At 47.3% G+C, this 15,003-nt stretch overlaps 1 protein-coding gene across 7 annotated transcripts in view; it reads left to right on the top strand.

The window, feature by feature from the left end:
- The first annotated feature begins 402 nt into the window (after positions 1 to 402).
- Positions 403 to 15,003, top strand: part of MSANTD2 (Myb/SANT DNA binding domain containing 2) — a 32,040-nt gene continuing 17,439 nt past the window's right edge. For 6 of the 7 annotated variants that reach the window (XM_073603231.1, XM_073603230.1, XM_073603229.1 and 3 more), the window contains exon 1: positions 403 to 853. In XM_073603231.1, coding sequence (XP_073459332.1) covers positions 428 to 853 — 426 coding nt within the window. In that variant the 5' untranslated portion in view covers positions 403 to 427. Of the gene's footprint in view, positions 854 to 11,732; positions 14,225 to 15,003 lie in introns of those variants that run through there. The other variant, XM_073603232.1, reaches the window with a different exon arrangement.

Here is a 15,003-nt window from a genome sequence, read left to right as displayed (position 1 = left end):
GTGATAGAAGGTTCTCATATGCTGATCACACTGATGTCCTATAATGTCTCTGAGGTAATACTGATAAAACAAATGGTTATTTATGAGGGGATATCAGATCTACTGAGTATCTAGATATGATAGTTATGGAGTGGTATTGATATAACCAGCACACAGGGGATCAGTGTGAGGTAGTTGGTGATATACTGGTGTGAGGTAATGTATACATCATGTATTGTGATATAACGATGGTCTCAGTGATTGAAGGACATGAGTGTGTTGGCGGGAGAGTGGATGTAGTGTGCTGAGTACTCCGGGGCCTCCCCCGGCCATCCTCCTGGTCCTCAGCTCCACTCCATCCTCTCAGCGGCTCCCTTTGGTCTGGCGGTGATAGGCCCGGGCCCCGCCCCTCAGCCCACGTCACTTCCGGCCGCACACAAGGGGGAAGATGGCGGCGCCCTGTAATTCGGAGCTTCCGTCCGAGGCTTCGTCTTGTCTGAAAATCCCCAAGAGCGAGCTTTTATCTCCGGCCTCCCCGGGTCTAAGCGACGGCCAGCGCTCCTTGTCCAACCCGTCCACCCCGAGCCGCTCCTCCCCACTCACCGCAGGCGTGACAGGCGGCCCGGCCCCCTCCCCCTCTGTCTCCTTCTCTACCGCCTGCCGCGGCATGTCGTGGACTCCCGCCGAGACCAACGCGCTCATCGCCGTGTGGGGCAACGAGAGGCTGGTGGAGGCCCGCTACCAACAACTGGAGGGAGCCGGCACCATCTTCGGTACCAAAGCCCCGGGGCCCGCCATGTATGACCGAGTGTCCCGGGCCCTGGCCGAGCTGGGCTACGAGAGGACCCCCAGCCAGTGCCGGGAGAGGATGAAGGTACACGGCCATACGAGGGGACCCCCACAATATCCCTTCTCCCCCCACAGGAGGGGACCCCCATAATATCCCTCCCCCCACAGGAGGGGACCCCCATAATATCCCTCCCCCCACAGGAGGAGACCCCTATACTATCCCTCCCCCCACAGGAGGAGACCCCTATACTATCCCTCCCCCCACAGGAGGGGACCCCCTATACTATCCCTCCCCCCACAGGTGGGGACCCCCATAATATGCCTTCCCCCACAGAAGGGGACCCCCTATACTACCCCTCCCCACACAGGAGACCCCCTATACTATCCCTCCCCCCACAGGAGGGGACCCCCTATACTATCCCTCCCCCCACAGGAGGAGACCCCTATACTATCCCTCCCCCCACAGGAGGGGACCCCCTATACTATCCCTCCCCCCACAGGAGGGGACCCCCTATACTATCCCTCCCCCCACAGGAGGGGACCCCCTATACTATCCCTCCCCCCACAGGAGGGGACCCCCTATACTATCCCTCCCCCCACAGGTGGTGACCCCCATACTACACCACCCCTTCCCCCACAGGAGACCCCCATAATATCCCTCCCCCCAAAGGAGGGAACCCCCATAGTACTATACTATCCCCCCCCCACAGGAGGGAACCCCCATAATATCCCCTCCGCCCACAGGAGGGGACCCCCATACTACTATACCACCCCTCCCCCACAGGAGGGGACCCCCATAGTACTATACTATCCCTTCCCCCATAATATCCCTTCCCCCCCCCATAGGAGGGGACCCCCATAATATCGCTTCCCCCACAGGAGGGGACCCCCATACTACTATACCACCCCTCCATCCATAGGAGGGGACCCCCATAGTACCCCTATCCCTTCCCCCATACTACTATCCCTTTCCCCTTAGTACCCCATAGTACTATACTATCCCCTCCCCCCACACTATCCCCTCCCTCCACAGGAGGGGACCCCCATACTATCCCCTCCCTCCACAGGAGGGGACCCCCATAGTACTATACTTCTATACTATCCCCTCCCCCCACATGGGTCTGCCAGACAGCTACCAGAGGAGGGGGGGCCCCATACTACTCCTATACTATTCCCTTCCCCACAGCCAGGACTAACGGAGGCGGGGACCCCCATAGTGCTCCTATATTACCCCCCCTCTGTACTGCCAGCCAAGACTACCAGAGGAGGAGGGGACCCCCATAGTACTATGTCCCTCCCCCATCAGGGACACCGAGCAAGTACTACTACCCCTCCTCCCCCTCTGTATTACTACTAACCCCTCACCAGCCATGGTCTGCCAGCCAGGGCTATAAGAGAAGGAAGGTACACCTATACTACCCCCTCCCCCCATACTGCATCCCCCCCCCCCCATCGGGGACCTCAAGCCAGTGCCATGAGATTATGAATGTGCCAACCCGCCTGCTACTCCTCCTATGTACTACACCCTCCCCCACCAGGGCTATTAGTGTAGGAAGGTACCCCTATACTATCCCATCCCCCCATTAGGGACCCTCAGTCAGTGTGGTGAGAGGATAATGATACACACCCCTCCCCCTCTTTACTACCACCCCTTCCTCATCAGGGACTGCCAGCCAGGGGCTATCAGAAGAGGAAGGGACCTCCATAGTACCCCTATACTATTCTCCCCCCCCCCCATCATACTGCTGCTATCCCATTGGGGGCCCCCAGCCAGTGCTGCAAAAGGATAAAGTTACCAACACGCCTATTACTACTACCTCTCTTTACTAGTGTCCCGCCCCACCAGGGTCTAGCAACCAGATCTACCAGGGAGTAAGGCACCCCCCCCCCCAGTACCCCTATACTATTTACTCCCCCCATCGGGTACTCCCAAGCAGTGCCCTGAGGATGAAGGTACCAACCCCTGTACTACTACTACCACCTCCCCTTCTCCCCCACCAGGGCCTCCAGACAAAGTTACAAGAGGAGTACAATACCCCTATTCTGCTCCACCCACATCTGAGAAGATGAATTTAGCCCTATAGTACTCTATTCCCCTCTGCACTACCTTCACCATGAGACTTCCACACAGTGCTGCAAGAGAATAAAGATACCTCTATAGCAGTGGTCATCAACCCAGTCCTCAGGGCCCACTAACAGGCCAGGTTTTATGTATTACCTTGGGGAGATACAGACTAGAATACTGCAATCACTGAGCAGCAAATTATGTCACCTGTGATGTATTTCAGTTATCTTGCAAACCTGGCCTGTTAGAGGGTCCTGAGGACAGGAGTTGATGACCACTGCTCTATAGGATGCCAATAGTACCCTTATACTACCCTCTTCATTCTATAATATGCCCTTCCTCCAAGAGAAACCCCCAGCCAATGCTGCGGGAGGATAAAGGTACCCACATAGTACTCCTTTCTTCTGTAGTACCACCATTATTGTATAATACGTTCCTGTCTATACCCCTGGTCAGAGGATGAACTTACCCCATACATGAGACCCCAGTCAGTGCCAACAGTGAATGAAGATATCTCTGTGACACCCCCCCCCCCCCCCCAGCCAGTGCCTCTAGAGTATGAAGGTACTGCAGTAGTATACCCCCCCCCCCCCCCCCAAATAGGATCACCTTCTCTATAAGAAGCTCCTAGCCAGGGCTAAAAGTGGATGAAAGCCCCCCCACACCTTTATCAAATAAAGGCACCCCCCCCCCACAGTATACCTTTCCTTTACACATCCACCACAGTATCCCTTTACATTGTGTATATAACCCCTTCTCTGCATTAGATTGTCTCTCCACCATGAGAGGATTACGGTACCCCTATAATAGCCAGTGGTGTGATAGGTTGAATGTGCCCCCTCCCCTTTATAGTACCAATTACTGGGGATACCACCATAGTAACCCCTGTGCTCTAAAACATCCACCTCTCCATCAGAGACCCCCAGTCAGTGATGTGATAGGATGGATATATACCCACAGTTACCCTCTCCTCCATGAGAGACTCCAGCCAGTGTCACCAGAGGATTAAGGTGACCTATTAGTACCCCTCCATACCACCCTCCTATGCATGAGACCCCCAGCCGGTGCCACCAGTGGATGAAAAACTTTTTAATCTACCCTCTTTGCTATATTACAGCCTCTTAATAGGCCAACAACCAGCGGCAGTAGTACATACTAGTTTCTTTATTACCTTCCTTCTCTCCTCCATTAGGGACTCCCAGTCAGTGTTATGAGAGGATGAAGGTATCTCCTCCCTGCATATTGTATACTACTCTCTTCATATTACACTGGGTCCCACCCTGTCCTCTCATATAGGAGGGGCAGAGGTGTGATGGGAAAGCAGGTAGGTGCGGCTGAAGGGGGCGCATTAAAATGAACCTGTGGATTTCCCTGACAAAGCACAGAGTTCACTTAGAGCAGAACGCCGGATTTCTCATGACTTTAAATTCCTTCATTTGGAAAAAACTGATTCAAACAACTATTTGCCTCACTAATGCAATGTTTCTCAACTCAAGTACCCCCAACAGGTCATGTTTTCAGGATTTCCCTCGGGTAAAACAGCTGTGGTAATACTAAGGAAGTGACACTGATCAGATCACCTGTGCAAAAAAATGGAAAGTCTGAAAACATGGCCTGGTGGGAGTACTTGAGGACTGGAGTTGAGAAACGTAGAACTAACTGATGGGCCCGCTGTGAGCGCTGTATAAACCGTAGGATCAGCTACATACAGTATACAGCACTGTGGTCACCATCAGGATGGGGACTTCTTGTCCCGCTCCTGGAATACAATCAAGTCAGGCTAAGTGCAGCTCAACCATTCACAGGAAGCCTTTAATTCATCAGTGAATACAAATCTTCCTCTGATTCGCTGAGGTTTAGAGGGATGACCTCAAGGTCTGAATAAAGTAATGCAGGGAGACAATGCTTTGTTTTTCTGTAAAATTAAGAAAATGGTAAAAGATGAGAATACTTTTGCAAGGTGCTGTATGTAACTGTCTTGGAAATAATAGGCTCTGCCGGTTAGAATGTTAATTGGTGAATCCAGCCAGAAGCAAGCAGAGGTAGAAGGTCATAAATGCTGCAAATGTGTGCATGAGCTGCAACCTGGAAACATGAATGGGGCAAACATCTATGGGCACAATTTATAAAGCTGTGAATCAGACCTTCAGCTAACACTCTGCAGGAAAATCTTTCTAGGCTCACTTGGTTTAAATGACAGTAATTGATTCTCCATCAGGGAATTCTTAGAGCCCTTGCACACTGGGGCGGAGGCGGCGTCGGCGGTAAAACGCGCTATTAGCGGCGTTTTACCGTCGGTATTCGGCCGCTAGCAGGGCGGTTTTACCCCCCGCTAGCGGCCGAGAAAGGGTTAAATACCACCGCAAAGCGCCTCTGCAGAGGCGCTTTGCCGGCGGTATAGCCGCGCCGTCCCATTGATTTCAATGGGCAGGAGCGGTATACACTCCGCTCCTTCACCGCTCCGAAGATGCTGCTGGCAGGACTTTTTTTTTACCGTCCTGCCAGTGCATCGCTCCAGTGTGAAAGCCCTCGGGGCTTTCACACTGGATACACAGCAGCGGCACTTTCAGGTCGGTTTGCAGGCGCTATTATTAGCGCAATAGCACCTGCAAACCGCCCCAGTGTGCAAGGGCTCTTAGGGAAAGTCACATTCACTGCCTTTATAAATAGACCTTACAACCACGGTTGCAGAAGAGAACATTGCACGTTTCTCCTATTAATACATTCAGTGTTGATGGGGCATTTCTTCTGCTGTGCTATTGTGTTCTCCTGGGGGGGGGGGGGCGCAGGAAGCCATCCCTACCAGGAGAACACAATGATTATTGCTAGTGGCTATAGCTGCTGGCAGTAATTGCATGTAAAAATTCAAAATGCTGGTTGTAACCAAATTGATTTGATGGAACGACTTGGGTACATTCAATCGACCTAGTTTGATGGAAACCATTTATACCCACCTATCTCCAATCTGGTCCACTAAAAGAAAAAATGGAAGGGGATCCCTCCGTCTAGGTCCAAACATCACTTGCCTGACAAAGGGGCCCTGCGTGGCTCCGAAAACATTGCCGTATTTGTACCATGTGAGTAAAGCATTGGACCCTTTTGAGGAATCATTGGTGTGCTGATAACATTTCTAACACCATTCGTCTAGGTGGATCGAAGGGCATTTGGCTGTATAGCCAAAAGTTTTGAGAATGACACAAATATTAATTTTCATAAAGTCTGCTGCTTCTTTGTTTTTAGATCTTTTTGTCAGATGTTACTATAGTATACTGAAGCATGATTACAAGCATTTCATAAGTGTCAAAGGCTTTTTATTGACAATTACATTAAGTTTATGCAAAGAGTCAATATTTGCACTGTTGACCCTTCTTTTTCAAGACCTCTGCAATTCACCCTGGCATGCTGTCAATCAACTTCTGGGCCACATCCTGACTGATGGCAGCCCATTCTTGCATAATCAATGCTTGGAGTGTGTCAGAATTTGTGGCGTTTTTTTTTTTTTTTTTTTTTTTTTTTTTTTTTTTTTTTGTTTACCCACATCTTGGAGGATTGAGCACAAGTTCTCAATGGGATTAAGGTCTGGGGAGTTTGCTGGCTATGGACCCAAAATTTCAAATTTTTGTTCCCCAAGCCCACTTTATCACTTTTGCCTTATGGCAAGGTGCTCCATCATGCTGGAAAAGGCATTGTTCATCACCAAACTGTTCTTGGATAGTTGGGAGAAGTTGCTCTTGGAGGATGTCTTTGTACCATTTTTAAAAAATTTTTTTTATTCATGGCTGTGTTCTTAGGCGAATTTGTGAGTCCACTCCCTTGGCTGAGAAGCAACCCCACACATGAATGGTCTCCGGATGCTTTACTGTTGGCATGACACAGGACTGATGGTAGCGCTCACCTTTTCTTCTCCAGACAAGAGTTTTTACGGAAGCCCCAAACAATCAGAAAGGGGATTCATTAGAGAAAATGACTTTAGCCCAGTCCAATCCCTGTATCTTTTGCAGAATATCAGTCTGTCCCTGATGTTTTTCCTGGAGAGAAGTGGCTTCTTTGCTGCCCTTCTTGACACCAGGCCATCCTCCAAAAGTCTTCTCCTCACTGTGCGTGCCGATGTACTCACACCTGCCTGCTGCCATTCCTGAGCAAGCTCTGCACTGGTGGTACCCCGATCCCGCAGCTGAATCAACTATAGGAGACAGACCTGGCACTTGCTGGACTTTTTTGGGCTCACTGAAGCCTTCTTCACAACAATTGGTCCTCTCTCCTTGAAGTTCTTAATGATCCCATAAATGGTAGATTTAGGTGCAATCTTAGCAGCAGTATCCTTCCCTGTGATCTTTTTGTGCAAATCGATAATTGCACGTGTTTCCTTGCAGGTAACCATGGTTAACAGAGAACAATGATTTCCAGCACCACCCTCCTTTTTAAAGCTTCCAGTCTCTTATTCTAACTCTGTCGGCATTACAGAGTGGATTCTAGCATTGTCCTCGTCAACACTGACACCTGTGTTAAAGCGGGGGTTCACCCACACCGCCAAAAAAAAAAAAATATTAAAAGCCAGCAGCTACAAATACTGCAGCTGCTGACTTTTAATACATGGCTACTTACCTGTCCCAGGTGTCCAGCGATGTCGGCAGGGGACGCCGAGAACCCGCTCGGTTCTCGGCAGCTGCCGCCGCCATCCTAGGTGAGGGAATCAGGAAGTGAAGCATTGCGGCTTCACTTCCCGGTTCCCTACTGCGCATGCGCGAGTCGCGCTGCGCGTCCCAAGTGGTCGCGAGTCGCGCTGCGCGTCCCATAGGAGTCTATGCCGGAAGTGGGTGCAAATACCTGTCTTAGACAGGTATCTGCACCCCCCTCCCCCCTGAAAGGTGCCAAATGTGACACCGGAGGGGGGGAGGGTTCTGAAAAGCGGAAGTTCCATTTTTGTGTGGAACTCCGCTTTAATGAGAGAATCACTGACATGTCAGCTGGTCCTTTTGTGGCAGGGCTAAAATGCAGTGGAAACTTTATTTTTTTGGGGATTAAGTTTATTTTCATGGACTTTGCAATTCATCTGATCACTCTTTATAACATTCTGGAGCATATGCAAATTGCCATCATAAAAACCAAGGCAGCACACTTTGTAAAAATGAATATTTGTGTCATTGTTAAAACTTTTGGCCACGTCTGTAAACGTTTACAGCCGGTCCTTTTACACCCAGCCACCTATAGAGCGGAGCAGGCTCTGTCCGTGTCTGCTCTGCAGAAACTAACCGGAAACTGACCAGTTATTTGCCTGTTCTGCTCAATATAGGATCCGTGGTTAGATCCCCTGCTGAGCAAATCAGATTCTGCCCCATATGAAAGGTGCCTTAGATTGTAATCTGTTTGTAGAAAACGTGAAAAATGGTCTGGTGCCCAGTTACGCTGGTCTATGTACGCCTCCCTATATGACGGTTTTGGTGCTGTGTGATTGACCCAGTGCTGTCAGTTACTCCCTCATACCCTGGTTTATTTTACCAACGAGAGACCTAATAACAAAAACATACAGAAATGCATTTCAAAAAAGTTATAAATTGATTTGCATTTTAATGAGTGAAATAAGTATTTGATCCCTTTGCAAAACATGACTTAGTATTTGGTGGCAAAAACCTTGTTGGCGATCACAGAGGTCAGACATTTCTTGTAGTTGGCCACCAGGTTTGCACACATCTCAGGAGGGATTTTGTCCCACTCCTCTTTGCCGATCCTCTCCAAGTCATTAAGATTTTGAGGCTGATGTTTGACAACTCAAACCTTCAGCTCCCTCCAAATATTTTCAATGGGTTTAAGGTCTGGTGACTGGCTAAGCCACTCCAGGACCTTAATGTACTTCTTCTTGAGCCACTCCTTTGTTGCCTTGGCTGTGTGGTTTGGGTCATGGTCATGCTGGAATACCCATCCATGACCCATTTTCAATGCCCTGGCTGGGAGAAGGAGGTTCTTGCACAAGATGTGACGGTACATGGGCCCTGTCCATCGTCCCTTTTAATGCAGTGAAGTAGTCCTTTCCCCTTAGCAGAAAAACACCCCCAAGGCATGATGTTTCCACCTCTGACGGTGGGGATGATGTTCTTGGGGGTCACAGGCAGCATTCCTCCTCTAAAAACTGAGCGTTGAGTTGAAGCCAAAGATCTCGATTTTTGGTCTCATCTGACCACAACACTTTCACCCACCTTTCCTCTGAATCATTCAGATGTTAATTAGCAAGCTTCAGACAGGCCTGTACATTTGCTTTCTTGAGCCGGAGACCTTACAGGCACTGCAGGATTTCAGTCCTTCACGATGTAGTGTGTTACCAATTGTTTTCTTGGTGACTATGGTCCCAGCTGCCTTGAGATCATTGGCAAGATTCTCCCGTGTGGTTCTGGGTTGATTCCTTACCGCTCTCATGATCATTGAAACTCCACGAGGTGAGATCTTGCATGGAGCCCCAGACCGAGTCAGATTGACCGTTAATCTGTGTTTCTTCCATTTGCGAATAATCACACCCACTGTTGTCACCCTTTCACCAAGCTGCTTGGCGATGGTCTTGTAGCCCATTCCAGTCTTGTGTAGGTCTACAATCTTGTCCCTGATATCCTTGGACAGCTTTTTGGTCTTGGCCATGGTGGAAAAATTGGAATTTGATTACTTCTGTAGACAGGTGCCTTTTTTTTTATACAGGTAACAAGCTAAGATTAGGAGCAGTCCTTTTAAGAGTGCTCCTAATTTCAGCTTGTTACCTGTATAGAAGACACCTGGGAGCCATAAATCTTGCTGATAGGGAACCAACTACCTATTTCACTCATTAAAATGCAAATCTATTTATAACTTTTTTGAAATGCGTTTTTCTGGATATTTTGGTTCTGTCTCTCACTGTTTAAAATAAACCTAGCATTAAAATTTTAGACTGATCATTTCTTTGTTAGTGGGCAAACGTACAAAATCCGCAGGGGATCAAATACTTTTCTTCCCTCGCTGTAAAGCTATTTCCGTATTTGTCTAGGCTCTACAACAAGGATGTTCAAGATGACGTGGATTAAATGATCCCGTAAATGAGACGGCCGTCTTTCAGACTAGGGTTGGATCGTGTCTTTGCAAGAGTCCTTCTCTAGAGCTTTTCAAGGTCTTTTGTATTTACATTATACAGAACTCTCTCATCCCATTAGCATACTAGCTATACCAATGAACAACCACCATATAGTCCCAGCCGATGGTCTTCCCTGGGAGTTCCTTGTCCTCGGTGCTTCAACTAATAGGGGGGTTCACACATTTTCCGGTCAGGGCATCAACCACTGTGCACACTAGCATCTTCTAACACTGGTACCATTTTCCTAGTTCATTCACTGGTATTGTAGATTATTGATCCATTTGACAAGCTGACACTGAGAAACATTGTGCAGTTCTTATCCAACTGAAATTCAACAACCTGGAAAAGGCTAAAAGAATAAGTAACAATTGCTCTCAAGCAGTGAGTAGTGTTGGCACACATTTTTTCCCCAGAATATTTAAGACAAATCTGTACTTGACCCTTTGAGAGCAAAGCAAATTGTGTGTGTGTGTATGTTGGCTCCCTCCACTTTCTCCCAACATATAATTACCTTTGCTTCTCTGCCAGAAGCCAAAGAAAATCCCTGGTACTTCCAGTGGTGTAAGGTCTTGTTCAGATGCCGCTCCTCTGAAAAGTGATCTACACCACTTTTCAGAGGTGTGTGACAGGCAGTGAGGATGTTACTCCCTCACTGCATGATTCTACCCTTTAAATATTGCAATTGCCTGCATGTGTAATGACACAAGGGGGCTGTATGTTTAGGAGGTGGTAAAACCGAGACTCAACCTCCTGGTTTTAATGCCCACCAGTTGCAAATTGGAACAAGCCCTAACACAGCTGGGCCAATTGAGTGACTTAGTTTACACAAGACTTTCCTTATGGCTAAATGGAGCAGTGGGGGGTGTGAGCAAAGCACAGGTTCACTTTAAAGCAGTCAATACTTCTAAAGGTCATTATACAAATATTATTAGAATGTTACACTTAGCGCCCCCCCCCATCCTTACATGCAGCCCTCTTGGAATTATACTTGCCTTCATTCTTGATCCAGCTAACTTTCCTCAGACCAGGTTCCATCCAGCTCCTTTTCAAAATGCTCATGTACTATGTGACCCCATTCATTCCTATGGCTAAGTCGTTGCATGACACCATGGGTTTGCAAGGGAATTTTACCCAGATCTTGGTGAATGAGTTCAAGCTCTGCTAACATCTATGGTGCAGTCATGTGCAAGCAAAATTTTCTTTTTTTCCCATACGTGTACTTGGGTATTGCTTGCTAAGTGACATTTCACCACGCTCACTAGGCTCTGGGTAAAATTTAGATTGCTAAGATGCCCTACCCTTACAAAGTGAACTGCCTATTTGCCTTTTAGTAATGAGTACAGCTTATCCATAGGGATTGGGGCCAAGGCACAGTATGAGAAGGAGCCAGCCTGGACCATTGTTGGAGGAACGACAATGCTGAATCTGGGACTAAAGATGCTATTCCAGATGGACTGCACCTGGGGAGATAGGAATGTTCTTAAAGGACAACTTCTGTAAAACTGAAGTTATCCTTTAGGCCCCTTTCACACTAAAAATAGCACCTGCAAACTGACCCGAAACAGCCGCTGCAGTCTCTCCAATGTGAAAGCCCCGAGGGCTTTCACACTGGAGCGGTGCGCTAGCAGGACGGGAAAAAAAGTCCTGCTAGCAGCATCTTCTGAGTGGTGTATACACTGCGCCTTCACCGCTCCTGTCCATTGAAATCAATGGGACAGCGCGACTATGCCGCCCGCAAAGCACCTCTGTAGAGGTGCTTTGCGGTGGTTTTTAACCATTTCTCGGCCGCTAGCAGGGGGGGTAAAACTGCCCTGCTAGCGGGCGAATATCGACGGTAAAGCGCCGCTAACAATATCGGCACTTTACCGCCGACGCCGCCCTCGCCCCAGTGTGAAAGGGCCCTTACAGTTAGTGTTACTAAAACTCTCAACAGTAAAATCAGTCTGTATATGCAGTAAAGCATGCTTGTTATACTCACTGTGGAACCTAAGGGGTTAATCCTCTGTTTAAAAAGGCAGTTTGATCCTTTCTTCTCTGATCCTTCCCTTCTTCCACAGTCCCCAAATCTCCTGATAGAACAGAACATTGGGGACAAGCTGCACATGCTCAGTATGGTGTGTATTGCTAGTGTGTGTGTGTTTTTGTTTTGTTTTTTCCCCATGGGAGAGTGCATGTGATCAGCACTGTTCAGACAGAGGGTCAGGAGTCCTGCAGCCTCATAGGACAGTCAGAGTAGAATGAAAACTCCTACAAGCCAGACACTGATAGAAGTCACAAGACTGCTATATACTGCTGATGAGAAAAGGTATTTAGCAGTTTATAGTTACTAAAAATAATTGTTTTTCCATGTTCTGTGTACTTTGGGAGACCAGATATAGTTAATGCCAGGTCCTGGGTTTAGTAACACTTTAATCTCCAGTTTAGGTTGGGAAAGAACTGCCAGGTGAACCTTTTATGCATTGCAAGGATTTTAAAAAATGACCAAACTTTATTGAAGATGACTGCATTCTACATGCAGGGCCTAGTTATTGATTTACAGGTACTTGTATAGCGCTTTTAATTTACACTGCACTTTACATATACTGTATATTGTACATTCACATCAGCCCCTGCTCTAAAGGAGCTTGCAAATCTAAGGTCCCTAACTCAGTCATACATACTAGGGCCAGTTTAAACAGGAGCCAGTTGACTTACCAACATGTCTTTGGAGTGTGGGAGGAAACCGTAGTACCCGGAGGAAACCCACAAAGGCACAGAGAGAACATGCAAACTCCAGACAGGTAGTGTCATGGTTTGGATTCAAACCTACAACCCTAGTGCTGCTAGGTGGAGGTACTAACCACTTTGCCGCTGTGCCATAAAAAAAACAATTGTAAACTAAATGCACTTCTCTTCGGTAGTTTTATAGAATTTATGCTTCATGGACCTAGTCTATGGTGTCTTTGTTTTGTTTTTTTAAATACGAACGATAAACAGTTAAGCTGGCCAGAAGGATTGAATTTTGATCCATCCACGGGCAAGCTGGTTGTACTGAAATTGATTTATCAGTCGACTTCAGTACAACTAGCCTGTCAAGTTTTCTTTCATACGATCATTACCAGTGGTTAGTTGCCAGCAGTGAGCATTTGTATTCAGACGGCTGAGAAACCTCCGGCTATTAGAACACAATAGCGCTACGGGTGGGATTTTCACATCAGCACTTGACTGTGTTGATGGAGGGATCGAGAGATTTTCTTTCCTTCAACCTGTGGTTGAAGGAAAGAAAATTGCATAGTCTATGGCAGGCCTTATAACTTTTTACTTGTTAAATATACCAAATAAGCATTTTCTTATCTGTTTGAAAAGTGCAAAAAATAGAAAAAAAAACGGTTGATCCTGCAGGAATATTGCCAGCTAATAACTTCCTGTGCTCTCTGACTTTGCACTCTTGTCAGAATTGTTCTTAGTTTTCTCTGTGAGCCGGGAGATTAGAAGAGCAGATGTTCTGCAGTCCTAGATACAAATACTGTGAGTGTTGTCACCCTAGGGCAGGAAGTGTTACTGGCAGGATCACCAGGTGCAAATAAGGAAGAAAAGCAGAACAGAGAAAGTGAATGCAGCTATCACATCTCCGGTAAGCTGCAATATGACATTTTTTGTTGAGTTTAGATTTGTTTTTGTCTTTTTTTCCTTATTTTGGCTTTTAAATGAAGCATTTGTATAAATCAAGTACCAGAATTTGGAGGTAGTGCAACAATTCAGTGGATTTGTCATGTTTTTTTTTTTTTGTCAGCTCTGAAAAAAATGTATGTAAGGGTCCATTCACACCGTGGTGCATTAAAAGCAGGTGTGTTAGACTATGCATTGACACGCACCATTTCTAGCAGCATACTGCAACATGTTAGTGGATTGTCTTGAGCTGCACTGCAAGGTACATTTGGGTATCATTCAGAATTAATGGCACCCCACCACACCAGAACATGTTGCAGTGCAATGTGGTAATGCTCTAAGCCTTACTGTGTCCCTTCTCAAACTGATTAAAGTGGAAGAAAACCCCAACTATAACTATTCCTAAAAACAATCCCTCCACCCTCCTCCTACCTAACCTGTATAAAAAAAATCTATGTATTTACCTATTTTCAATCTGCTTCTGGGAGCACTCTACAACGGATGTGAATTCCGGGAGCAGTTATGTCACCCATAGGCTCCCATGGCCTAGCCATTGTCGGCGGTCCCTCCTCTCCCCTGCAGCAGCCTCTTACTGACACAGAGGAGCCGGAGCTGCGGGATCACGTGACCGGACCGGAGCTTATTAAAAATAGGTGAGCGCGCACCTTTTCTTTTTTTTTTTTTTATTATAAAGGTTTGGCTAGAAAGTGAAGAGAAGGAGAGTGAAATTTTAAGAATAGTTATAGTTGGCTTTCTTCCACTTAAAAGAGAGAGGAGATGACTTGTCACCACCTTCATGAAGTTTCAGGTTTTAAGTGTAGCACCTAGTTTATATACCCATCATATAAATGTATCTATTACCTTGTATTATAAATATTACCGTCAGTGGAAATGCAAGTTCCACATTGGCAGAGGCTTCCGGTTGGCTAATGGGTTAATTTGCAGTAACAGTCAGATTCTGTCCCTTATTATTTATTGCTAATTTGAAACGTAAAAAGTTCAGGGTTGTGTGTGTTGTTTTTTGTTTTTTTTTGTTTTGGAATCATACCTACCTAGATGGATGCAGCATCTGTCCCCTGCCTGCTCTAAGGCTGAGAACTGAGCGATCAAACACTGCTGATCGCTCAGTGCTCCCTGGAGCAGAGAGCAGGTGCCTGTCAGTCTCTGCTTTCTGCTCTGTCCCCCACATTCACTGGAGCGCTGGGCTGTGGAGGGGGTGGAAGTAGCCGACTCAGGCTTCCAGCGGCTAAACTGGGTGCCGGTCCAGGCTTCTGGGTGTGTCCCAACCATTTGGTCGCGATCTTTCCCTAGCCTTGACTGGCTCTGTGACACCGGGCCGACAGTGCGCTTCTGCCGACTGTCTGCTGAAAATGGGTCTTAGGAGTGCGTAACAAACTGCACTGATGTGATCCACAGGAGAGAAGTACATCCA

The sequence above is a fragment of the Aquarana catesbeiana genome, linkage group LG10 (genome assembly GCF_042186555.1).
Source record: "Aquarana catesbeiana isolate 2022-GZ linkage group LG10, ASM4218655v1, whole genome shotgun sequence".
In the NCBI taxonomy this organism is placed as follows: domain Eukaryota; kingdom Metazoa; phylum Chordata; class Amphibia; order Anura; family Ranidae; genus Aquarana; species Aquarana catesbeiana.
Note: the sequence above shows the minus strand (reverse complement) of the source record. Positions and strands in the feature narration are given on the sequence as shown.